We start from the raw sequence: 25,577 nt of genomic DNA, 5'->3' as shown, positions 1-25,577 counted from the left end.
AGAGACTACATGGTAAATGCGAGGGTACAGAAAAACATGCAGGAGCAAAGGAACCTTGGGGCAAAGATACAGACATTGCCAAAGATAGTAGGTTAGTGTGATACTTGCCTTTGTTAGCTGGCACATTGAATAGAAGATTTGGGAAGTTATGCTACAACCATACAATATATCAGTTAGGCCACAATTGTAGCACTGTGACAAAATACAACAAAAAGACAGTCATGGCACTGGAGATGGTACCCAGGAGATATAAGGGGATGTTTCTACGGCTGGGGAATTCTGATTACAAGGAGAGCGTGTAGGCCGAGTTTATTTTCTTTGGAATTAAGAAGACGGAGGGGAGATGCAACTGAAGTATATGAAATTTAGTGTTCAGTTTAATTTATAGTCATGTGTTCCGAGGTACAGTCAAACGCTTTTATTGCGTGGTGTCCAGTCAGCAGAAAGACAACACATGATTCCAATCGAGCCATTTATAGTGTATACAGTGCCCTCCATAATGTTTGGGACAAAGACCCACCATTTATTTATTTGCCTCTGTACTCCACAATTTGAGATTTGTAATAGAAAAAAATCACATGTGGTTAAAGTGCACATTGTCAGATTTTATTAAAGAGTATTTTTATACATTTTGGTTTCACCATGTAGAAATTACAGCAGTGTTTATACATAGACCCCTCCCCCCCATTTCGGGGCGGGATTGGGCTTGTATTCACTGGAATTTAGAAGGATGAGAGGGGATCTTATAGGAACGTATATAATTCTTAAAGAATTGGACAGGCTAGATGCAGGAAAAAATGTTCCCGATGTTGGGGGAGTCCAGAACCAGGGATCACAGTTTAAGAATAAGGGGTAGGCCATTTAGGTCTGAGATGAGGAAAAACCTTTTTCACCCAGAGAGTTGTGAGTCTGTGGAATCCTCTGGATGTTTTCAAAAGAGAGTTAGATATAGCTCTAAGGGCTAATGCAATCAAGGGATATGGGGAGAAAGCAGGAACGGGGTACTGATTTTAGATGATCAGCCATGATCATATTGAATGGTGGTGCTGGCTCAAAGGGCCGAATGGCCTACTCCTGCACCTATGTTTCTATGTTTTTCACTCTTCATTCTTACCCCTCCCAACACTCCTTTCGATCCATCTTCCCTAGGAACCCTTTGCCCCTATGGCTCATCCAACCCTACCCCCCTCCAAACCCTTCTCTTCCCCCCCCCCCCCGAACCCTTCCCCTCCCTCGAACCCCTCCCCCATCGAACCCCCCTCTCGAATTCCTTCCCCCCCCCCAATGTCTTCCCCATGAACTCTCTCCTTTTGACATTGCCCCACCCCACTCCTCCCCTCCTACTTAATCCCTCGTTCGCCCGCCCAAATTCTATAAAATTTCAAGTGTTTGGTTCCCATGAACATTTGCAGGTGTGCCTGAGAGATTCATACTTCATTCTAGGAGCTTTCCAGGCCCATTGAGGAGTGTTGCCACCTAGTATTTCCTAAAACTGTAATCTGAAGACCTTCATTTTTCTTGATTACCCACATACATGCAGCGCAATCCCTCATTTTAATGGTTGCCGTGAAGAGATTGTGAGTTATAAATAGTGCACCGATTTACCTCTTTAAATATTTATCATTATTACTTTTAGAAAATAATCATTTTTCAAATTTTGTCCTGAAAAATTATTTTGCAACAAAAATTGAATGGAGAAGGGAATATATCAGCACCTCCATGCATGAGTGAAAATTCTATTAGTACAGAAACAGATGTCGAGGATATCTTTGAATATAAAACTACTCAGTCACATGGTGTGGTTGACTTGGTCGTCATCAGTGAAGTATGAATGAGCCTCTGAGTAAAAAATCCCCTGATAAAGTGATGGTTCTGTCATTGTTGTGCAGAGCAAGTAGTTCTTTATTGAAAGAGACAGGAAGATATGCTGAAAGTGGAAGGAAGATATTCCTTTTTCTGTTTTGAAATTGCCTGCAGGAGATATTTATTATGTTGTCTGGACATTTAAAAAGCTTTTATTTGAAAATCGTAAGGTTGGAAGATGGAGCTTGCTGCCACAGGATGCTGGTGAGACGGGTATCACATTTGGAGTCAGGGAAGTTGAGTAAATTGGAGTGGGGGGGCTGTGATACAAGCTCGTGCTGCTAGTGAACTGGAAAAATATAATGTATAGCTTAGAGATACAGTGTGGAAATAGGCCCTTTGGACAACCGAGTCCACACCGACCATCGATCACCTATACACTAGTTCTATGCTATCCCATTTTTGCATTCTACACACTTGGGGCAATTTTTAGAAGCCAGTTAACCTACAAACCTGCACGTCTTAGGAATGTGGGAGAAAACCCACCGGGTCACAGGGAGAACGTACAAAGTCAAGTCAAGTCAAGTCAATTTATTTGTATAGCACATTTAAAAACAACCCACGTTGACCAAAGTGCTGCACATCTGACTAGGAAAAAAAGAAACATACAGTGGCAGGCAGCCAAACACAACGGCGCGGCCATCTTGAACAAAATGTTAATTCAATCACCCACAGTCCAACAATAAAAGCACTAAACAGGCACCCAAATTACCCAACCCCAAAAACCCCCCAAAACACAGTCCAACAATAAAAGCATTAAATAGGCATTCAAATCACACACCCTAAAACCCCCAAAAACACAGTCCAACAATAAAAACATCAAATAGGCACTCAAACCACCCAACCCCAAAAAAACACACAAAAAAGAAACATCCATCAAAGAAACATCCATCACAGTGAGTCTCCTCCAGTCCTCTCCTCACTGTGATGGAAGGCCACAATGTCTTTCCCTTCTCCCGCTGTCCTCGCCCGCAGCCAGGTTGTTGAGGTTGCAGGCCGCACCGGACGGTCCACAGCGGGCCGAGCCCAAGGCGCGTCGCGTCGCAGCCACTCCCGCAGCCTCCGAAGACGGCCGGCTCCGCCGATGACAAGTCCGATCCGGGGCGGGCGAACACGCTGTCGCTGTCGCTGCCGCTGTTGTTGCACGTCGGGGCGGTCGTGGCTCCCGACATTGAAGCCCCCGCCCAGCAGAGAAATATCCCGCGGCCATCCTAGGCCGCGCCGGACGGTGAAATGTCCGCGCCCCAAGCCCCGCGATCCGGGGCGGGCGAACCCGCTGCCGCTGCCGGAGCTCCCGATGTCGGCATCCACGCGGCCCGAGCCTAAGGCGAGTCGCAGCCGCACCCGCAGCCTCCGAAGACGGCCGGCTCCGGTGGTGGTAAGTCCGATCCGCGGGCTCTGCGAACCAGAGCCCTGGAGGCCGACAGCTCCAGGAGTTGGGCCGATGGTAGGCCGCAGCAGGAACGGAGACACGGCCCAGAAAACAAAGGTCGGGTCTCCGTTCTGAAGGGACACATATTCACAATGTCACAGTTTCCCCCCTCCCCCCCACATACACACACAGCACACAAACACAAAAACACCACATCACAACTACAATTAAGACCAAACAAACCAACAAAAACACAAAGACAAATGGACCGCAGGTGAGCGGCAGCTGCTAGGGCAGTGCCGCCATTTTGACAAACTCTGTACAGACAACACCCATAGTCAGGATTGAACACAGGTCTTTGGCGCTCTAAGACCACAGAGACTGGGTCAAATTGTCTGCTTATAGACAATAGACAATAGGTGCAGGAGGAGGCCATTCGGCCCTTCGAGCCAGCACCACCATTCAATGTGATCATGGCTGATCATTCTCAATCAGTACCCCGTTAATAGACAATAGACAAAAGGTGCTTCTGTTCTGTAAGTTTTAAATAAAGGGACAACAGTGTTCCTTTTTACAGCACCTTTGTTATAGTGAATGCCAAGATGCTGCAGAGCAAAAGCTGTAAGTATCATTTACATTGAATCAGAGAGCAGCACAGCAAGCAGCAAAGGACACAAAGTGCTGAAGTAACTCAGCGGGTCAGCAGCATCTATGGAGAATATGGATAGGTGACATTTTGGGTCGACCTGAAACGTCACCTATCCACGTTCGCCAGAGATGCCTCTTGACCCACTGAGATACTCCAGCACTTTGTGTCCTTTTTCTGTAAACAGCCGTTCTTTGTTTCTACAGCAAGCAGCAATGTTGCCTCACAGCTCCAACAACCCAGGTTTCATCCTGACCTGTGGTGTTTCCTGTACTGAGTTAGCGCATTCTTCCTCTGGCCGCATAGTTTTCTCCACACACCCCTACGATCAGGATAGGTTCATTGGTTACTGGAAATTACCCCTGGAGCAGGTTGAGGGGTGGGAGAATCAGGTGAAAGTGCCATGTGAGAAAGAAAAGGTTGCAGGGAAATAATTAAGAGGAATAGGTTTGATGGGATTTTCCTGAGAGACAGTATAGACCTGATGGGTTGAATGGTTTCCCATGCCAGAAGAAAATTACAAGGTATTAGAACAGATTGTCCAAAAACATTGTTGAAAGTTATCTTGTAAGTGCGGCATAAGAAGGGAGCAACAAACGATATTGAGAACCCAATGAACTGCAGGGTTGGAATCTTGTGAAGGACATTAAGTGCTGGAGTAACTCCATGGATAAGGCATGGATAGGCAATGTTTTGGAACGGGGCCCATTCTAATTTTTTGCCTACTTGGAAGATGGTCTCTTCCTCTCTCTGCCTACTTTGAAGAGGTTTTTTTCCTCTCTCTGAAGAAGGGACCTGACCTGAAACGTTGCCTATACAATGTCCTCCAAAAACACTGCCTCATCCGCTGAGTTACTCCAGCACTTCTTTTTTGTAAGTCACACTGAGGATGATGACATTGGCTGCATAAAGTTTTATATTCAAAGGCATCTTCGTCAATTGTTTCTATAGTAATAGAATTTTCACTCAAGCATGGAGCTTCAGGGATATTTGCTTGGCCGTTTTATCTTTGGTGTAATATAATAAGTAGCTAAATGTTGTAGAACTGATTTATGCTGGGAGCCAAAGTAAGAACGTTTCTTTGGGAAAATTCATTACTCGCAGTTGATGCAGTTTTAACATAGTGAATTGATACCATTATTCACAGTCTAAAGATGCTCGGTATAAGTTCAAATACTCTTCCAAGTACACAAAATTGAAACTTACACATGAAATTCCCCCTAAGTAGATTTACCCAAACATGCTGTTAATACTCTCATAATACATGGATTGAAATGATTTCATGTTTTGATCCTTTATCTTGGGCATTGGCACTTTAATAACGATTAAGATAAAGAAGGTGCAAGTATTTGAATCCACATATTAAGAGAGTATTAGCAGCATGTTTGGGTAAAGATACTTAAGGGAAATTTCATGTGCAAGTTTCAATTTTGTGTACTTAGAAAAGTATTTGGTTTCTAGCTATTACTAATAAATTCCAGGGAGAAAACCAGGGAGAATGGGTTCATTAATCAAGTACCTTCAGCACACCTTGAGTTATGAACTGAGTTTAAAGTATACATAAAGCAATTTTTGCTTCTGACAAATGTTGTGCTTATTTTTCCGACAAGCAATTTGAAGGGTTTCAAATCACTGTTACCAAGGATGCATTTTGAATTTTTTTTCTCAAAAATCTTTGGAAGACTATTTGAGAGAACATGTTTGATCCTGGTTTATGTTATCAACATTCTTTGCACGTGTACAGTAAGAAAACCCAAAATGACAATTTGATATGCGAGGTGCAGCCAGGCCAAGAGGCCGAGCATCATGACTCATGAGCAGCAAAGACAGCAAGGTTGTTTTATTTGCTGTGGTCAGTTCCATCAACATAAGAATAAAACTCTTCCCGGTTCATTTTATGGAACGATTGTAAAGCAATAAAATGCAGATGATGGAAATCTAAATTAAAACCAGAAAATTTTGGAAACACGCAAAGTCAGCGTAATTGGAGGGAGAACAAAGTGAGCAATCCTGGCCGACAGCCCATCATCAGTTGAACAGCTGTTGTCTGTGGTAGTGGTACCACTTTCTACTCCGCAGATGCTGCCACCCTTTTTGAGGTCATCAGAATTTTCTGTTTCTACCATGGAAAGATGATAATTGTGTTCTTCATAAACACAGGAGATTTTCCACAGGAAATTTTCCACAGGGTACCTTAACCTGTGGCTCTCCCACCACATTAGCCCCTGCTCATAGAGAGAGTCATACAGCGTGGAATCAAAGCCTTCGGCCCAACGGCCCATCTTTTTCGGTCAGTGACAACTACTTTTGCGCACAGGGAGTGACGGTGTCCTGATAGCTTAACTAAGTGGGTCACGCTTCGTTTGAGGGTGAGGTCAGTGCAAGATGTTGAGGTGATGAAAGTGGGATTTTGGTCAAACTGTTTTTAGGGAATTGGAGTGGGATCTGATACCAAGCACGCATTATTCAGTCATGTTCAGCCATATTTATGACACGGGTTATAAAACAGAAAATGCTGAAACATTCAGCAGGTCAGGCAGCAATGTTTCAGGTCGACGGTCATCCTTCAGCTCTCCAGGCGTGGGAATTTTACGAATGATCGCGCACAATACCGCATGATGAATAATGCATGCATTTCTATTCTGCTTTGTCTAGTTTGATAAATCGTATGCATACAATATACGCCACAGTTTTGGAAAGGAAGGCAAGAGAACGGACTATACCCCGTTTAGCTGCATGAAGATTATTCTGTCAAACCCTCCGGGACAAGGGGACTATCATGGTAAGTCAACAGTCTCCCTTTTGCATTGAAAGGACCTAGAAGGAACAGATGGAAAACAGTTTGTTTGGCTGCATTTTCCAACAATCTAGAGGGTATAGTTTGTGTTGATCACTGTTCTGCTCTGTTAGAGTCCCAACTGTCTCCTGAATTAATTAGATGAACAATGAACCATTCATTCAGGCTATACTTTGAATTCCACCTTGCTGAGCACTGTTTGTCATTTTTCCTCATTGATTTGCAATGGACATCATATATCTGTCCTCCAGCACATGCAACTGGATAAATAAAAAAGATTATGAAAGACATGAGGTGTATGTTAAACTTTAAGGTGTATAATAATTTTGGGGGGATTGGCCAGTTATTGCCATCCCATTGCATAGCAAACCTCAGCAAGTGCTCTGACAAATGTTCAAAATGCACACGTCTCTTCGCCATAGTCCTTTGACTGAGAGCAAGCTTTGTCCCCAGTCCCTTGAACCATTTCTTTTTGTGGATGTTGAAGGATTTGAGTATTTTGAACCTGTGCACTAGGAACCAGATTAAAATCAACTTTTCTCAGCAATTTAAATGCCATGGCTATTCTCTCCTAAATTCAACAAAATAAGAACACTGTACTCCTGCATCTACTTGTATTTAGTTAGCACCTTTAGTGTCTTGCAACAGTCTGATGTACTTCGAAGTGTTTTCAAAGGAGAACATGAAAACTAGGCCATATGTTTATGCTCCAAAGTGTGACTAAAGGAAGTTCAGTGCTGGAGGTTTATGGAGAGAATTACAGAGATTAATTTAATAAATAGAAAGAGTAAGGAGAGTAGGTGGGGGAGCTACCTTTAGAAGTTACCTAAAGTTCGAGAATTTAACGTTCATACCGCTAGGTTGAAAGCTACCCAAGCGAAATATGAGGTGAAAATGGGACCAGCTTGGATGGGGCATCTTGGTTGGCATGGACGAGTTGGGTCAAAGAGGCCGTATCAGTGAACTATAACTCTATATCTTTGTACAGATGTACTTTGTAGACTATCCCCATTTAGCAGCATTCTGCTTTCAAATTGTTAGGGGAGTCCAGAACCAGGGATCACAGTTTAAGAATACGGGGTAGGCCATTTAGGACTGAGAAGAGGAAAAACTTCTTCACCCAGAGAGTTGTGAATCTGTGAAATTCTGTGCCACAGAAGGCAATGGAGGCCAATTCACTGGATGTTTTCAAGAGAGAGTTAGATTTAGCTTGTAGGGCTAAAGGAATTAAGGGATATGGGGAAAAAGCAGGAACTGGATACTGATTTTAGATGATCAGCCATGATCATATTGAATGGCGGTGCTGGCTCGAAGAGCCGAATGGCCTACTCCTGCACCTATTTTTCTATGTTTTTATGAATTCTTCCTACCAAAGTGGACCAACATGCATTATCTCTCACAATGCTTCCTCTGCATTGTTTTCCTTGATCACTTTGCCTATTTATATCTGTGCAAACGTTTTTGGGGGAGTCCACACAACTTGCTTTTCCAGCTGTCTTTGCATCATCAGTAAATTTGGCAATAGGTCATTCAGTTTATTCATCCAGGTCATTAATAATGATAGTAAATGGTGTATGCATCAGCTCTAATCTGTATTTGCCTCCAATTGCACTGTGGCAAACTGAATATCCTGATTCTGTTTCTGCTTGTTAGCTAAACTGTATTCAGTTGGATAATCCTCCAGCGTGGCGTCCTGTCAGTGAAGCCACAGTTCTTGGTGCTGGAGCAATTAAATTTGGTGATGTGTAAAAAGCCAGACTCTGAATTGGTCTTGGATTATGTATCTTCTTGTAAATCTAACAAAAATAATTAAGAAAAGTTATATCTGGGCATTGTATTTACTTTTTTAATTTATGCAGCAGTTTTACATAAATGTTGGGAATTATTTGCTGCTTTAGTTTCTTTGTTGGGATTTGGTGCTCAGGTTAAAAGTGAAAGCACTCTAGCTAAATCGAGCTAATCCATGAAATAATAGTAAAAATTTAGAAAAAACAGGTTTTTCAACCCATCTTGTCCCTGCCAAACAAGATGCCCCATCTACGCTAATCCCACCTGCCCGCGTTTGGCCCATCTATTATACTAAAACTCAGAAGAGTATATATGTATGTAACAGGTTTGTAACAGTGATTTCGGCTGATTTCGGCAAAACGGTGAACCGTAGCGCCACAATTTTTGCACCGCCTAATCACACCGCTGGACACTTGCCGAAAATGATTTTTTTATTTAATTCGGTCGTATATTTTTTAAGTTAGAGGTTTAAAAGTCAAAAAAAAAAATCTGTTATTTCGGCTGATTTCGGCAAAAACCGTGAACCGTAGCGCCACGAATTTTGCACCGCCTTAATGACGACGATGAACGCTGCTGGAAAATGATATTTTTATTTGATTCGGTAGTGTATTTTTTAAGTTACAGAGGTTTTAGTTTAAAAAAAAAGATTTCCAGCCGTTTTTTCAATGGACTTCAGCGTGTGACGTCAAAATGACCATGCACCCCCCCCCTCCTGCTGATTTATTGAAGGCTTTCAGCGTGGCGCTGCTGTGCGTCTGTGCTCCTCTCTCAACTTGCTTCTCTCCTCTCTCCAAAAACAGGGAGATCCTCTCCACGCTATCCCCCCCCCCCGGACCTTTCACTGATGCTCTCCCTAACCCCCCCCCCCCCCCGGACCTTTCACTGATGCGCTCACCCGCACCCCCCCACACCCAGGAATTTTCACTAATGCGCTCCCCCCGACCTTTCACTGATGCGCTCCCCCCCCCCCGGACCTGTTGGTGCTGGGGGAAAGAGAAAGAAGGGGAAAGGGGTGTGCTGGGGAAAGGGGGGGGTGGGGGAGAGAGAATGGTGGCGGCGTCTGAGAATGGGGACTGGGGAGGGGGACAACAGGGGTCGTCCGGAGGGGGCTTGGTGGTGGGGGAAAGAGGGGTACTGTGAAAAGGGGAGGTCGTGGGGTAAGGGGGGGTGTGGGGAGAGTAAGACAATAGACAATAGACAATAGGTGCAGGAGTAGGCTATTCAGCCCTTCGAGCCAGCACCGCCATTCAATGCGATCATGGCTGATCACTCTCAATCAGTACCCCGTTCCTGCCTTCTCCCCATACCCCCTCACTCCGCTATCCTTAAGAGCTCTATCCAGCTCTCTCTTGAAAGCATCCAACGAACTGGCCTCCACTGCCTTCTGAGGCAGAGAATTCCACACCTTCACCACCCTCTGACTGAAAAAGTTCTTCCTCATCTCCGTTCTAAATGGCCTACCCCTTATTCTTAAACTGTGGCACCTTGTTCTGGACTCCCCCAACATTGGGAACATGTTATCTGCCTCTAATGTGTCCAATCCCCTAATTATCTTATATGTTTCAATAAGATCCCCCCTCATCCTTCTAAATTCCAGTGTATACAAGCCCAATCGCTCCAGCCTTTCAACATACGACAGTCCCGCCATTCCGGGAATTAACCTAGTGAACCTACGCTGCACGCCCTCCATAGCAAGAATATCCTTCCTCAAATTTGGAGACCAAAACTGCACACAGTACTCCAGGTGCGGTCTCACCAGGGCCCGGTACAACTGTAGAAGGACCTCTTTGCTCCTATACTCAACTCCTCTTGTTACGAAGGCCAACATTCCATTGGCTTTCTTCACTGCCTGCTGTACCTGCATGCTTCCTTTCATTGACTGATGCACTAGGACACCCAGATCTCGTTGAACTCCCCCTCCTCCTAACTTGACACCATTCAGATAATAATCTGCCTTTCTATTCTTACTTCCAAAGTGAATAACCTCACACTTATCTACATTAAACTGCATCTGCCATGTATCCGCCCACTCACACAACCTGTCCAAGTCACCCTGCAGCCTTATTGCATCTTCCTCACAATTCACACTACCCCCCAACTTAGTATCATCTGCAAATTTGCTAATGGTACTTTTAATCCCTTCGTCTAAGTCATTAATGTATATCGTAAATAGCTGGGGTCCCAGCACCGAACCTTGCGGTACCCCACTGGTCACTGCCTGCTATTCCGAAAGGGACCCATTTATCCCCACTCTTTGCTTTCTGTCTGTCAACCAATTTTCTATCCATGTCAGTACCCTACCCCCAATACCATGTGCCCTAATTTTGCCCACTAATCTCCTATGTGGGACCTGGTCGAAGGCTTTCTGAAAGTCGAGGTACACCACATCCACTGACTCTCCCTTGTCAATTTTCCTAGTTACATCCTCAAAAAATTCCAGTAGATTTGTCAAGCATGATTTCCCCTTCGTAAATCCATGCTGACTCGGAATGATCCCGTTACTGCTATCCAAATGCTCAGCAATTTCGTCTTTTATAATTGACTCCAGCATCTTCCCCACCACTGATGTCAGACTAACTGGTCTATAATTACCCGTTTTCTCTCTCCCTCCTTTCTTAAAAAGTGGGATAACATTTGCTATCCTCCAATCCACAGGAACTGATCCTGAATCTATAGAACATTGAAAAATGATCTCCAATGCTTCCACTATTTCTAGAGCCACCTCCTTAAGTACTCTGGGATGCAGACCATCAGGCCCTGGGGATTTATCAGCCTTCAGTCCCATCAGTCTACCCAAAACCATTTCCTGCCTAATGTGGATTTCCTTCAGTTCCTCCATCACCCTAGGTTCTCCGGCCCCTAGAACATTTGGGAGATTGTGTGTATCTTCCTCAGTGAAGACAGATCCAAAGTAACGGTTTAACTCGTCTGCCATTTCTTTGTTCCCCATAATAAATTCCCCTGCTTCTGTCTTCAAGGGACCCACATTTGCCTTGACTATTTTTTTCCTCTTCACGTACCTAAAAAAACTTTTGCTATCCTCCTTTATATTATTGGCTAGTTTACCCTCGTACCTCATCTTTTCTCCCCGTATTGCCTTTTTAGTTAACTTTTGTTGCTCTTTAAAAGAGTCCCAATCCTCTGTCTTCCCACTCTTCTTTGCTATGTTATACTTCCTCTCCTTAATTTTTATGCTGTCCCTGACTTCCCTTGTCAGCCACAGGTGTCTCTTACTCCCCTTAGAGTCTTTCCACCTCTTTGGAATAAATTGATCCTGCAACCTCTGCATTATTCCCAGGAATACCTGCCATTGCTGTTCTACCGTCTTCCCTGCTAGGGCCTCCTTCCAGTCAATTTTGGCCAGCTCCTGCCTCATGCCTCTGTAATCCCCTTTGCTATACTGTAATACCGACACTTCCGATTTTCCCTTCTGCCTTTCCATTTGCAGAGTAAAACTTATCATGTTGTGATCACTGCCTCCTAATGGCTCTTTTACCTCTAGTCCCCTTATCAGATCAGGATCATTACACAACACTAAATCCAGAATTGCCTTCTCCCTGGTAGGCTCCAGTACAAGCTGTTCTAAGAATCCATCTCGAAGGCCCTCTACAAACTCTCTTTCCTGGGGTCCATTTCCAACCTGATTTTCCCAGTCTACCTGCATGTTGAAATCTCCCATAACCACCGTAGCATTACATTTTTGACACGCCAATTTTATCTCCTGATTCAACTTGCACCCTATGTCGAGGCTACTGTTTGGGGGCCTATAGATAACTCCCATTAGGGTCTTTTTACCCTTACAATTTCTCATTTCTATCCATACTGATTCAACATCTCCTGATTCTATGTCACCCCTTGCAAGGGAATGAATATCATTCCTTACCATCAGAGCAACCCCATCCCCTCTGCCCACCTGTCTGTCTTTTCTATACGTTGTGTACCCCTGAATATTCAGTTCCCAGCCCTGGTCCTCTTGTAGCCATGTCTCAGTGATCCCTACAACATTGGGGTTGGGGGAGGAGAGAATGGGGGGGGGGGGTGGGAATGGGCCCAACGGGCCCTCTTTGCTAGTATCCCTCTAAACCTTTCCCATCATGTAGCCATCCGAATGGCTTTTAAATGTTGGTACAGTATATGTCTCAACTACCTCCTCTGGCAGCTTGTTCCATATACCCACCACTCTCTGTGTGAAAAGGTTGCTCCTCAGGTCCCTATTAAATGTATACCCTTTCACTTTAAACCTATGACCACTGGTTCTTGATTCAATAGACAATAGACAATAGATAATAGGTGCAGGAGTAGGCCATTCAGCCCTTCGAGCCAGCACCGCCATTCAATGCGATCATGGCTGATCACTCTCAATCAGTACCCCGTTCCTGCCTTCTCCCCATACCCCCTCACTCCGCTATCCTTAAGAGCTCTATCCAGCTCTCTCTTGAAAGCATCCAACGAACTGGCCTCCACTGCCTTCTTAGGCAGAGAATTCCACACCTTCACCACCCTCTGACTAAAAAAGTTCTTCCTCATCTCCGTTCTAAATGGCCTACCCCTTATTCTTAAACTGTGGCCCCTTGTTCTGGACTCCCCCAACATTGGGAACATGTTTCCTGCCTCTAATGTGTCCAATCCCCTAATTATCTTATATGTTTCAATAAGATCCCCCCTCGTCCTTCTAAATTCCAGTGTATACAAGCCCAATCGCTCCAGCCTTTCAACATATGACAGTCCCGCCATTCCGGGAATTAACCTAGTGAACCTACGCTGCACGCCCTCCATAGCAAGAATATCCTTCCTCAAATTTGGAGACCAAAACTGCACACAGTACTCCAGGTGCGGTCTCACCAGGGCCCGGTACAACTGTAGAAGGACCTCTTTGCTCCTATACTCAACTCCTCTTGTTATGAAGGCCAACATTCCATTGGCTTTCTTCACTGCCTGCTGTACCTGCATGCTTCCTTTCATTGACTGATGCACTAGGACACCCAGATCTCGTTGAACTCCCCCTCCTCCTAACTTGACACCATTCAGATAATAATCTGCCTTTCTATTCTTACTTCCAAAGTGAATAACCTCACACTTATCTACATTAAACTGCATCTGCCATGTATCCGCCCACTCACACAACCTGTCCAAGTCACCCTGCAGCCTTATTGCATCTTCCTCACAATTCACACTACCCCCCAGCTTAGTATCATCTGCAAATTTGCTAATGGTACTTTTAATCCCTGGTACATTAATGTATATGGTAAATAGCTGGGGTCCCAGCACCGAACCTTGCGGTACCCCACTGGACACTGCCTGCCATTCCGAAAGGGACCCATTTATCCCCACTCTTTGCTTTCTGTCTGTCAACCAATTTTCTATCCATGTCAGTACCTACCCCCAATACCATGTGCCCTAATTTTGCCCACTAATCTCCTATGTGGGACCTTGTCGAAGGCTTTCTGAAAGTCGAGGTACACCACATCCACTGACTCTCCCCTGTCAATTTTCCTAGTTACATCCTCAAAAAATTCCAGTAGATTTGTCAAGCATAATTTCCCCTTCATAAATCCATGCTGACTCGGAATGATCCTGTTACCGCTATCCAAATGCTCAGCAATTTCGTCTTTTATAATTGACTCCAGCATCTTCCCCACCACTGATGTCAGACTAACTGGTCTATAATTACCCGTTTTCTCTCCCTCCTTTCTTAAAAAGTGGGATAACATTTGCTAACATTGGGAACATGTTATCTGCCTCTAATGTGTCCAATCCCCTAATTATCTTATATGTTTCAATAAGATCCCCCCTCATCCTTCTAAATTCCAGTGTATACAAGCCCAATCGCTCCAGCCTTTCAACATACGACAGTCCCGCCATTCCGGGAATTAACCTAGTGAACCTACGCTGCACGCCCTCCATAGCAAGAATATCCTTCCTCAAATTTGGAGACCAAAACTGCACACAGTACTCCAGGTGCGGTCTCACCAGGGCCCGGTACAACTGTAGAAGGACCTCTTTGCTCCTATACTCAACTCCTCTTGTTACGAAGGCCAACATTCCATTGGCTTTCTTCACTGCCTGCTGTACCTGCATGCTTCCTTTCATTGACCTACACTAGGTAAAAAACTCTCTGTGTGTTTAGTGGTCATTATTTGAAAAATCTCACCTGTGACATATTGACGGCATCCAGTCACCAGCCAAAGTCTTGGAGTCGAGAAAGTTTGTTTAGTTTAGTTTAGAGATACAACATCACCGAGTCTGCACCTACCAGTGATCACCCATACACTAGTTCTACCCTATGTACAATTTACAGCAGCCAATTAACCTACAAACCTGCACTTCTTTGGAAGGCTGAAGACAAGTTAGTAGAATGCCTTAGCAAGCAAACGTGTCAATGGTGGAGAATCATTCATGACCCCAAATATCCAATACCACTTAATAATCTCGTCAGCACTAATAATGTATTCCCCTTTGTGAAAATGGAAATACAGTAGTCAATTTGCCATCTCAGAGAGTACAATATTATAATGACTGAACAATCTCTTAAAGCGGTGTGGTTTGGGATTTTTTTTTGCTGAAGCGAACTTTTCTGCTGCTCTTTATAGTTGTGCACTGGGATTTCTTCCATCCAGCATAAGATGCGTTAATAAATATTCCTTCTGCATTGCTTTACTTCTTAGGCTGTCCATTTCGGCACAGTGATCCTGACCTACTAAAGGCAAAGTTGCAGTCCTATAAGATTTCACTTGCAGAAATAAATCAGGTAAGTAATCCAACTTCATGGGCAATAGCCTGTAAATTTTGTACACGCCATTGTCTTTTGGCATATTTGTTGAATGTAGCACACAGCATTTGAGATTTTGAAGCCAAACCTTGCAGCTGGGCTGAAGCCCTCCATGATTTTTAGGTCAGTTTGAAAATATCAAACATAATATGATTTTGCTGAACAAGGACATTAAAGATTATGGAACCAAGGCAGTAGTTTGAAATAGGGCACAATCAAGTATGATCAAAATGAGTTGTGATTGAAAATTACTGAAGGGTCTGAATAGCCTATTATTGTTCAGAGGTTGGGAATCCTTCAGTGAGTAACTCACTTCCAAACTCCCCAAAGCCTCCCTGCCGTCTACAAAGCTCAAGTTAGGAGTGTGATGGAATAATCTCCACCTGCTTGGAGAAGGGCAGCTGCAACGCCACCCAAGAAACTCAACACCACACGGGATATAGCAGCCATTTGATGAAAACCCCTTCCACAGCCATGCACTAATGAGAGTAGCAGTAGTTTGTACCATCTGCAAGATGCACTGCAGCAACTCACCAATGCTCCTTAGAAAGTAACTTCCAAACCCACAACTTCGACCAGCTAGAAGGATAAGGGCAGCAGAAACATGGGAACACGACTTGCAAGTTGTCCTCCAAGCTACACACCATCCTGACTTGGAAGCATTTTGCGCTCCTTCACAGTCACTGGGTCAAAGTTCTGCAATTCCCACCCTAACTATGGATATATATCACACCTCAAGGACTGGGGCATTCCAAGATAGATCAACACAATCTTCTCTCAGTTAGGGATGGACAATTAAATACTGGCTCAGCCTGCAAAGCCCACATCCCTTGAATTCATAATAATTTAAAAAATCCTGTTCCTGCCTCTATTATTGGGAAAAATTCAATTAAAACAATAAATTCAATCATGTAGTGCAAGGGGCTGATTTGATTCTGCCGCAACTGTCCTATTGCAGCAAATTATGCCATTAATTATCTCAAGAGTGTTTTATTGTCAAATGTCCCGAAAGGAACATGAAACATGAAAAGTACAATGAAATTCTTACTTCAGCAACACAACAGATGTGTAAACATAGCATTCGGTAAAACCCGTAACAACAAAATGTATGTGTGTGTGTACACAAATAAATGAATATTCATAGTGCTGTCAAAAATGATGCCCCCAAGTCTATATAGTTTGGAGCCTTAAGAAGAGGCACAGCTGATCGTTTTTAACACAGATACTGCGAATCTTGTAAGAGGAAGCTTACTCCAGCATTTTGTGAATAAGCTTAAAACGATGGTGACTGGACAGATGTTTCTTACACTTCCTGTTGCTTGGTGACCCTAAAAAGCAATACCTGGTTCAATCCTTCAAAAATAATTAGCAGCAAACTAACAAATCCCCAGGTGTGTGTGGGGGAATAGAGGGAATAAATGCATTTCATCATAAATTCCTCCGGGATTTTCTTTCTCCCTCAGGAAACAAAAAATGAGTTGTGGGAGCCTTATCTTAGATGAAAAGGCAAGGGGTTTTTCATCACCATCATTTTATTGCAACTGCCTCCACAGTTAGACTGCATTTTCATTGCTGATTATCATCTGTGCAATTTATCAACGTATTCATTCTTTGGTCAAATCATCATGCAATGCTAATTACAATTGATTGCGTTGTAATATAAGCCTGCATATTCCAAGTCGCAGCATGTTGTTTTAGTTTTTTTATAATTAGAATTTATTTTTAAATCACAAACTGTGTGTACAAAAGGTATGTAGGTTAATTGGCTTGGTGTATGTGTAAAGTGCCCGTCGTGTTGGTAGGATAGTGTTAATGTGCGGGGATCGCTGGTCAGCGCTGACTCGGTGGGCCGAAGGGTCTGTTTCCACTCTGTCGCTAAACTAAACTAAGCTGCTTGTGCTCATATAGGGCATGGATCAACTAGCATGGATCAGTTGAACAAATAGCCTGGTTTTGTAAACAAGAACACACGCAAATAGGAGTAGGAGTTGACCATACCTCCCCTCAAACTTGCTCCGCCATTGAATAGGGTGGTACCATGGCACAAAGGTTGGAGTTGCTGCCTTACAGCGCCAGAGATCCTGGTTCGATCCTGACCGCAGGTGCTGGCTTTGTACATTCTCCCTGTGACTGTGGGTACTCTGGTTTCCTTCCACATTCCAAAGACGTGCAGGTTTGTAGGTTAATTGGCTTCTTTAAGTTGTCCCTAATGTGTAGGATAGAACAAGTGTACGGGGTGATCGCTGGTTGGCACGGACTCAGTGGGCCGAAAGGCCTTTTTCCAGGCTGTATCTCTAAACTATACTAACCCCCTCTGTCGCATATCCCCCATTTTCCTGGTATTTCAGAAATGTATTTACCTCCACTTAAAGCACTTCTGATGATCTATCCTTCACAATCATTTGCAAAACGTAATTTATATGTTTTAAATGACTGCCCCCTTGTCTTGAAACGACGTCCCTTTGTTGAGACTCTCACTAGTGAAAACATGTTGACGTCTACCTTGTTAGACCCTCTTAGGATCTTGTATGTATAGGTAAGATCACCCCTTGTTCTTCTAAATGCCAAAGTAGACGGATCTCTGTTTAGCTCTTTTGATAAAAGAGTCCTCCTAAAACAGGATAAAAGTTAACCTGTTGAAATCTACTTTGGACAGCCTCCTTTGCTTTGGTAAGAGGACCAAAACTGTGGACAATGTTTCAGGTGTGGTTTCACAACACCCTATACAATTCTGACTATACATTCCTATTTCTAAAACTTCAAGTTCTTTGTAATGATGGCCAATATGCCACTTGCTCCACTGCTGTAATCTATGCACAAGCGCACGATGCTTCCTCTGCACTTCACCCATTTGCAATCACTTTCCATTTTGATAGTTTGCCTTTTAATTCCTCTCACTGAAGTACATGACTTTCCCCACATTAAACTCCATTCATCAAGTTTGTGTCCATACTCTCATTCTACCTATGTCGCTTTGCATGGTCACAACATCACAGCAAGAGGTTCCTCCTATTTTCGTGTATTCTTGGATATATTACACTCTACTCCACCTTCAGGTCGTTCACGTAAATCACAAATAATAGAGGGCCAAGAACACATCCCTATGCTTTAAATTCCTCTTTTATTGTTCTTGTGTTGATAGTGTTGAATGGTCATACTCCATCTTCCTCCTATCATCTGTGTGAGTATGTCACCTATCCCAAAGATTATCCCTCAGCTCGGGACAGAAAGAACTCATCTCAGCCGCAAGGTCTTTCCGGTATTGCTCTAACCCAGGAGACCAGGGTCCTTGAATTCAGCAAAATAAATCCGCTTTTTATTCCTCTCAATTTCTCCTTCATATGAATGGAGTGCCTAACGATTAGGCTTTCTACTCCACCATCCAGCTGAGCAACATTAAGGAGCAGGAAACTCAGGAGCCCAGCTTTCTGGTTCAGAGTCAATGTTTTGATTGTTAAGCTGCTTAGCCATCATCACATGTTTTACTTCAACCTGCTACCAATTATTGGCGTTTCTTTGACTCAGTTGAAGTGAGCATATAAGTCTAAAGCGTCTGGCTTTAATCCCCATTTCAGGCCTTCATTGCATTTATAGTGTGTGCATATACAGATTTGTAATTACTAAATTAACTAAAACATTGTCTCAGATCTCACTGGAGAGGGTCATCTCACTCTGTGCCCCATTAATTAGACCCTTTCTCAAGCCTTCAACCTGAAACTTTTGTGCAGAGGAATATAAGAACATGTCCTTGATCCTGCTCTGCGATTTGATGAGATCCAGCTTGTAACAAAGTACTTAAGTACACGCTAAGATACAACGCATCATTTTATTGAAGCACTTACAGCATAGGACCTGCAGTACATTACAGCTCCGAGCTGCTACATCTACTGCCTGACTTAGGCGAGTTCTTAATATTATAAAGCACGTACTAGGCGGGACTACTACTAACAAGCACTACGATTGGCTAGCATGCAATAGCCCATCTACACAGCTGATCTTACCTGTCTTTATAAAGCCAGGTTTGTCTTATAGCATTCGTTCACAAAAAAATCTATCAGTTGCATATTTTAAATGGTTTGCTGTTTGAAGAAGAAATCAGCTCCCAACTCTCACCAGCTACTTCTCTTGGTTTTTAAATCGATTTCTTTGTATTATGTCAATTACTTGGTGGTTTCCATATTGAATCTTATCCTTTTGGAGTTGTGTAATAGCCTTCACTTTCTGCATTGAAAGTTAACATACAGCCGCCGCAGCATCAAGAGGCACCAGTGGGTAATTGAGGCTGAACTGTTGTTTCATCGGGTAACTGCAACATGCCCAATGTTCATGAATGACATTTACATTAAAACAGCAATTGTTAAATTTGGCTGTAAAAGCTAGGCCAATACTTAAGATGTATAAATGCCTAGGAATGGGTGATGTTTTGGGTCGAGACCCATCTTCAGACTGAAAGTCACGGGAAAAGAAAACAAGAGATATAGACGAGGAGGCCTAGGACAGAAAAGTCAGTGTGTGAATGGGAAGGTGAATTAAAGTGTTTTGCAATCGGTAGGTCAGGTAGGTCCAGGCGGACTGAGCGAAGGTGTTCAGTGAAACGATCGCCCAGTCTACGTTTGGTCTTTCAGCGAAACGATTGCCCAGTCTACGTTTGGTCTGTCCTAGGCCTCCTCCATTGTCAGAGTGAGGCTAAATGCAAATTGGAGGAACAGCATCTCATATTTCGCTTGGGCAGCTTACAGCCCAGTGATATGACTATTGATTTCTCTCACCAAGTAATCTCTGCATTCCCTCTCTCTCTATCCCTCCCCCACACACCTTTACACCAGCTTTTCATTCTCACCTAGCAAACAGTTAACAATGCACTGTTTCTTTTATCATTGTTACTTTTTGGCATAACTTTCATTCGCCTGTTCTCTATCTCTACATCATCATCTATATATCTCTTGTTTCCCTTCACTGTGACTTTCAGTCTGAAGAAGGGTCTCGACCCAAAATGTCACCCATTCCTTCTCTCCAAAGATGCTACCTGTCCCGCTGAGTTACTCCCAACATTTTGGGTCAATCTTCATTTTAAACCAACATCTGCAGTTCATTCCTACACGTGTATAAATGTCTGATAAATTCCCAGATTCAAGAAAATACGTTTATTTTGATGCTTTAAATTGATCGTCTCAACCTGACCAGACAAGAAGACCCAACCACCACCCCGCTGATTTGCATAACATGCAAGCCTCTTATTTCAGATATTAAATTCTTGAAAATTAAACAAAAGAAAGATTAGATTTGTTGTTACTCATTGTAGTTGCCGTTGCATATTAAATTGTCATGTGTACAACAGATTATGAAATATGTACTGCATGAAGTAAGATCAGAAAGTTTATCTAAGACTTGTAAATACAAAATGGAAGTGCTGGCGGTTCCTTCCCTGGCAATTCACATTGAAGGTGGCAGTTATTATTGGGTTACACTTTTGACAGAATAATTATCATTTAAGTCAGGTGTATTCTGCCAGCAGTATCAAATTTGATTCCCAGTGGTTGGGCTTATGACAATGTTACAGAATAAACGGAGCTGTTCAGACAGTTTCCAACTAATCAAGAGATGGCAAATCTCTCAAAAGTCCAGTGGGGTTTTGTATTGTAACAGTATCCCATCCAAATTTCAAATTCATTTTACTTTGTGCCAATTTCATTTGCTCGACCATTGAAATTGCAGAGACTCATTCCTACAGATAATGTTGTTGGGGACTTTTAAGTATTACATTTTAAGTTCTGATATTGCCTCACAAGCTGCCGACTTGTGATACAAGTAAATGGCCAGCACTTGGGTCCCTCTCAGTTTACTCAGAAAAGGAGCAATGAATTGACCAATTAAAACATTTGTATTTATACACCACCTTTCATGCTCTCAGAAACACTTTTTTGAAGTGTATTCATTGTAAGATTAAAAAACGGACAACTCATTTGTATCACAGCACCTCATATTTCGCTTGGGCAGTTTACAATCCTGCGGTATGAATATTGATTTCTCTAACTTCAATCAACTCTTGCATGCCCTGTCTCTCCATCCCTCCCCCACCCTAGTTGTCGTACTAGTTTCACTGTCTTACATCTAAGTTTCACTGTTTGTATCACTTGTTATCACCTTCTCCACAGCCAACAATGGACTATTGCGGGCTCCATCTTTCCTTGATCAGCTTTGCGGGCTTTGATTTGTCCTTTTGCACTCCTTTCATTCATGTGTTCTATGTTCCTTTTCACATCTCCATTTCCCTCTCCCCTGACTCTCAGCCTGAAGAAGGGTCTCAACCCAAAACGTCACCTATTCCTTTTCTCCAGAGATGCTGCCTGGCCCGCTGAGTTACTCCAACTTTTTGTGTCTATCTTCGGTGTAAACCACCATCTGCAGTTACTTCCCACAAACACAGCATGATAGTTTCTGTATAATCTGCTTTAGTAATATTCCTTAGCAAAGATTTTAATATATATCTATATTGAGGTTAGACTCCACAGAAAATTATTTGCTGTGCCTCCTTGTAGTGGCTATCTGATCTGTAATGTTCATCTACCATGGTTGTTATGGGCCTGGCTTAATGTTTCATCCACAATGTAACACTCCCAGTCATGTTCCAGGAGCATCAGCCCAAACTGCACTGAAGACTGGGATGAGACCTGACTCCATGACATAGATGAGAAGTGATTGCCCACTCTTTCCCTATTCCTTCTCATGGATGTACAATTAGGAATCTTGTATGACGTTTCAGATTCATTGCATTGATTGAAAGAGACAGCATGAAAATAGGCCTTTTGACCCACCGAGTCCACGCTGACGATCGATCACCTGTTCGCACGAGTTCTCTGTTATCTTACTTTAGCATTCACTTCCTACACACTAGGGGGAGTTGACAAAGGCAAATTAATCTCCAAACCCTCGCGTCTTTGTGCCGCGGGAGGAAATTGGAGCACCCGGAGGAAACCCACAAGGTCAGAGGGCGAACTTAACGCAACACTCAGGGTCAGGATCGAACCCGAGTCTTTGGCCCAGTGAGGCAGCAGCTCTACGGTGCCACCAACATGTTCTACCTTCCATGAGCTGGTACTTTATTGGGTATTTCGCTATACACCTTTGACAGTACTAGCTTTACAGTAGCCAAAAGGATTCACTGAAAACAAATCACACATCTATGTGAGAGTCAACCAAAAGAGGGACTTAGAAGAGACTGCAGAAGCTGGAATCTTGAGGAATTAAAAGTGGCGGACGAACTCAGCGGGTCAGGCAGTGTCTGTGGAGGGAATGAACAGATGACATTTCAGGTCAGGACCCATCTTCAGCCTGATGGAATACAGGGGAGAAAGTTGTAAAAGAGTTCTAGGGGTGGGGCAAAGCCTGGCAAGTGATCGGTGGATACAGGTGAGAGGATGTGGGTGGGGAGGGGGGTGGAGTATGCAGATGTGTGGAGATGGTGACAAAGGTTAGAGGTGATATGGAGACAAAAATACGTCAGATGAGCAGAAAAGAGAAGGAGGAGTAAAAGGCAGAGGGGGGGATACATCCATCAAGGCCTGCTGGAGCTCCCAGTTGCTAGCCATTTTCACTCCCTTTTCCATTCCCATTCCGCCATTTCTAACCTTGGGCTCTTCCACTGCAAGAGTGAGGATACAAGCAAACTTGAAGGCTAGCACCTCATATCCATTTACAATCCCATGTATGAACATTGAATTTTCCAATTTTAAATACCTCCCTCCCCCCCTAACCCCCTCGCCACCCCTACACACACAACACCTACACCCCCTAGTGTGCACTTCTTACAGCCCCACTTCCCTTTATATTCCCCTGTCCCTTTCCATCTATATCCCTCCCTCTAACTTTACATTTTAATTCTCTTCTTATCTGATACCCTCTTGTCTCCTTTTCGCCTCTTTTTTCTTTGTCACCTTATTTCTTTGTCATTGTCTCCACCCATCTGTCAATCACCCCCTCTGCCTCCATCTCACCAAGAACTACCTATCACTTGCCAGACTTTGTTCTTTCCCAAACTTTCTTTTCCAGCTTTCTCCCCCTACTCCATAAGTCTGAGTAATGGTCGCAACCTGAAATGTCGTCAGTCCATTCCCTCCACAGATGCTGCTTGATTTGCCGAGTTCCTCCAGCACTTTGCAAATGTGGGAGTTATTCTCGTGAATATTCTCTGTTCGCTTTTTGTTTGCTGTGACCTATTGTGTCGGCTTAGCATGTTAGATGAACAGAAACTCCCTTGTTTCTCCACCTGTAAGATTTTCTTCATTTTCCTTGCCCTTACAACACAGCCCTGCAGCATATAATGAATGGTGTTTGAAATGACTGTTGACATTTATGCCTCCCTGCGTTTGTAGTCCACAGGCCCTGACAGGAATGCAATGCTCATGTCTTAATTTAGTGGCACGACTACAGACTAAAGAGTCCTCAGGGCATTAGCATTACACACAACAAGGGAGAGATGTGAAATTTGTTTTATTTTATCTTCACTTTATTAAACATAAAACAATATCTGTTTTTATTCCCCTCATGGGCACATGACATTCTGTCTTATGATGGGTTCTATTTGGTTCCTCTGGAGCCTATGAAGGAAACAGACAGTTCAAATCCTTAAAAAATTACACAGGTTCAAGCATCTTTATTGGCTCATACCCAGATTAAAATATTTTCAGTTAATTTATGGCAGCCGCAATAACAATAGTGTCAGAGGATGACAATTGAATTGTTAACTCAGCTTTTTCACAGATGCAGTTCAGTCAATTTTTAACAATGCAATTTGCTTTGATCTCCTGCTAAGTGATATTGACAGAGATACTTGTCAATATCTATACATTGGCAATCAGTGGTAGCTACCAGGTGTTATAAATCCAAACAGCCCTTGTATTTGATATTGCAAACATTGCCAACAAGCAACATCAACAAGTCTTCAAACTTTTCCAGGAGAATGATTATATTCTTTTTTTTTTTTTATTTTTTATTTTTTTATTAAAAGTACGGTAAATTACAATAATACAACAGATATATCTTAATACATTTTTTAAACCGCTTCCTTTTTTTGAGCTTTAAGAAAAAGATAGAAGTAAAGAAGTAAAGAAAGAAAGTGCGCAAGAGTCGTGAAGTGCAAGAGAGTGTTGGGAAAAGAAAGCCCCTTGGAAAAGAAGTTAGAGAAGAAAGTAAAGTAAGAAAGTAGACCCTAGAAAAGAAAGAAAAAAAAAAAAGAAAAAAAAAAAGTAGAAACAATCGCTCTATTATAACATTAAACTCCGCAGGAAGGGGACTACCAACCAAGTCTGTTTTGTTGTTTTACCTCCCGTTACCAGGTCCTGATACCATTTATTTATTTATTTCTTTGTAAAATTACTATTGCACCTCATACTTGTAATAGGTCCAGAAACGTAGACCACGTCTTTTGGAATTGGTCTGCTTTACCTGCTAAGAGGAATCTCATCTCTTCCAAATGTAGTGTTTCAAACATATTTGATATCCACATTTTTATTGTTGGTGTGGGCGCATTTTTCCAGAATTTCAGTATGAGCTTTTTTCCCATTATTAGCCCGTAATTAAATAAATTCTTCTGAAACACGTTTAATTCAGGGTTACCTTCCGATATTCCAAAAATGATCCATTCTGGTTTTGGTACCAGTTTTATTTTGATTAATTTTGAAAAAATATCAAATATTTCATACCAGAATTTTTGGATTTTTGTACAAAAAACAAAAGAATGCGCTATAGTAGCTTCTTGACACAGACATTTATCACAAATTGGTGAAACATTCGGGAAGATTTTATTTAATTTAGTTTTTGAATAATATAATCTATGTAATGTTTTGAATTGGATGAGCGTATGTCGTACGTTGATCGAACATTTATGCACCTGTAGTAAATGATTATCCCAACTCTCTTTTGAAATTTTTATAGCTAATTCTTGTTCCCAGTCTCTTCTAATTCCATCTGTTGTGGGTATTGCTATGTTTAAAATGATATTATATAAATACGATATTAGATTAGCTGATTCCGCCTTTGTCTTCATTGCTTCATCCAGTAAGTCGGAAGGCATATTATAATAATCTTTTGTATATTTTTTCAGATAATCACGAATTTGAAGATATTTAAAATATTGGTTATTTTTCAAATTATATTTCAGTTGTATTTGTTGAAATGATAGTAATTTTCCCAATTCATACAAATCTTCGAGCGATTTGATTCCCATTCTTTCCCATTGTATAAATGATTTGTCTATAATTGATGGTTTAAACGATGGATTATTGACTATTGGTATTAAAAGAGATAAGTTTCTTAATTTTAGATTCTGTTTTATTTGTTTCCA

General features: G+C 42.6%; 1 protein-coding gene across 1 annotated transcript in view; it reads left to right on the top strand.

The window, feature by feature from the left end:
* prim2 (DNA primase subunit 2) overlaps positions 1-25,577 on the top strand; it is a 216,266-nt gene that overhangs the window by 171,312 nt on the left and 19,377 nt on the right. The window contains exons 10-11 of the mRNA XM_078400014.1: positions 6,537-6,663; positions 15,132-15,214. Coding sequence (XP_078256140.1) covers positions 6,537-6,663; positions 15,132-15,214 — 210 coding nt within the window. The remainder of the gene's footprint in view (positions 1-6,536; positions 6,664-15,131; positions 15,215-25,577) is intronic.

Source organism: Rhinoraja longicauda, chromosome 5, assembly GCF_053455715.1.
Source record: "Rhinoraja longicauda isolate Sanriku21f chromosome 5, sRhiLon1.1, whole genome shotgun sequence".
In the NCBI taxonomy this organism is placed as follows: Eukaryota; Metazoa; Chordata; class Chondrichthyes; order Rajiformes; family Arhynchobatidae; genus Rhinoraja; species Rhinoraja longicauda.
This window is presented reverse-complemented; position numbering and strand designations above follow the sequence as displayed.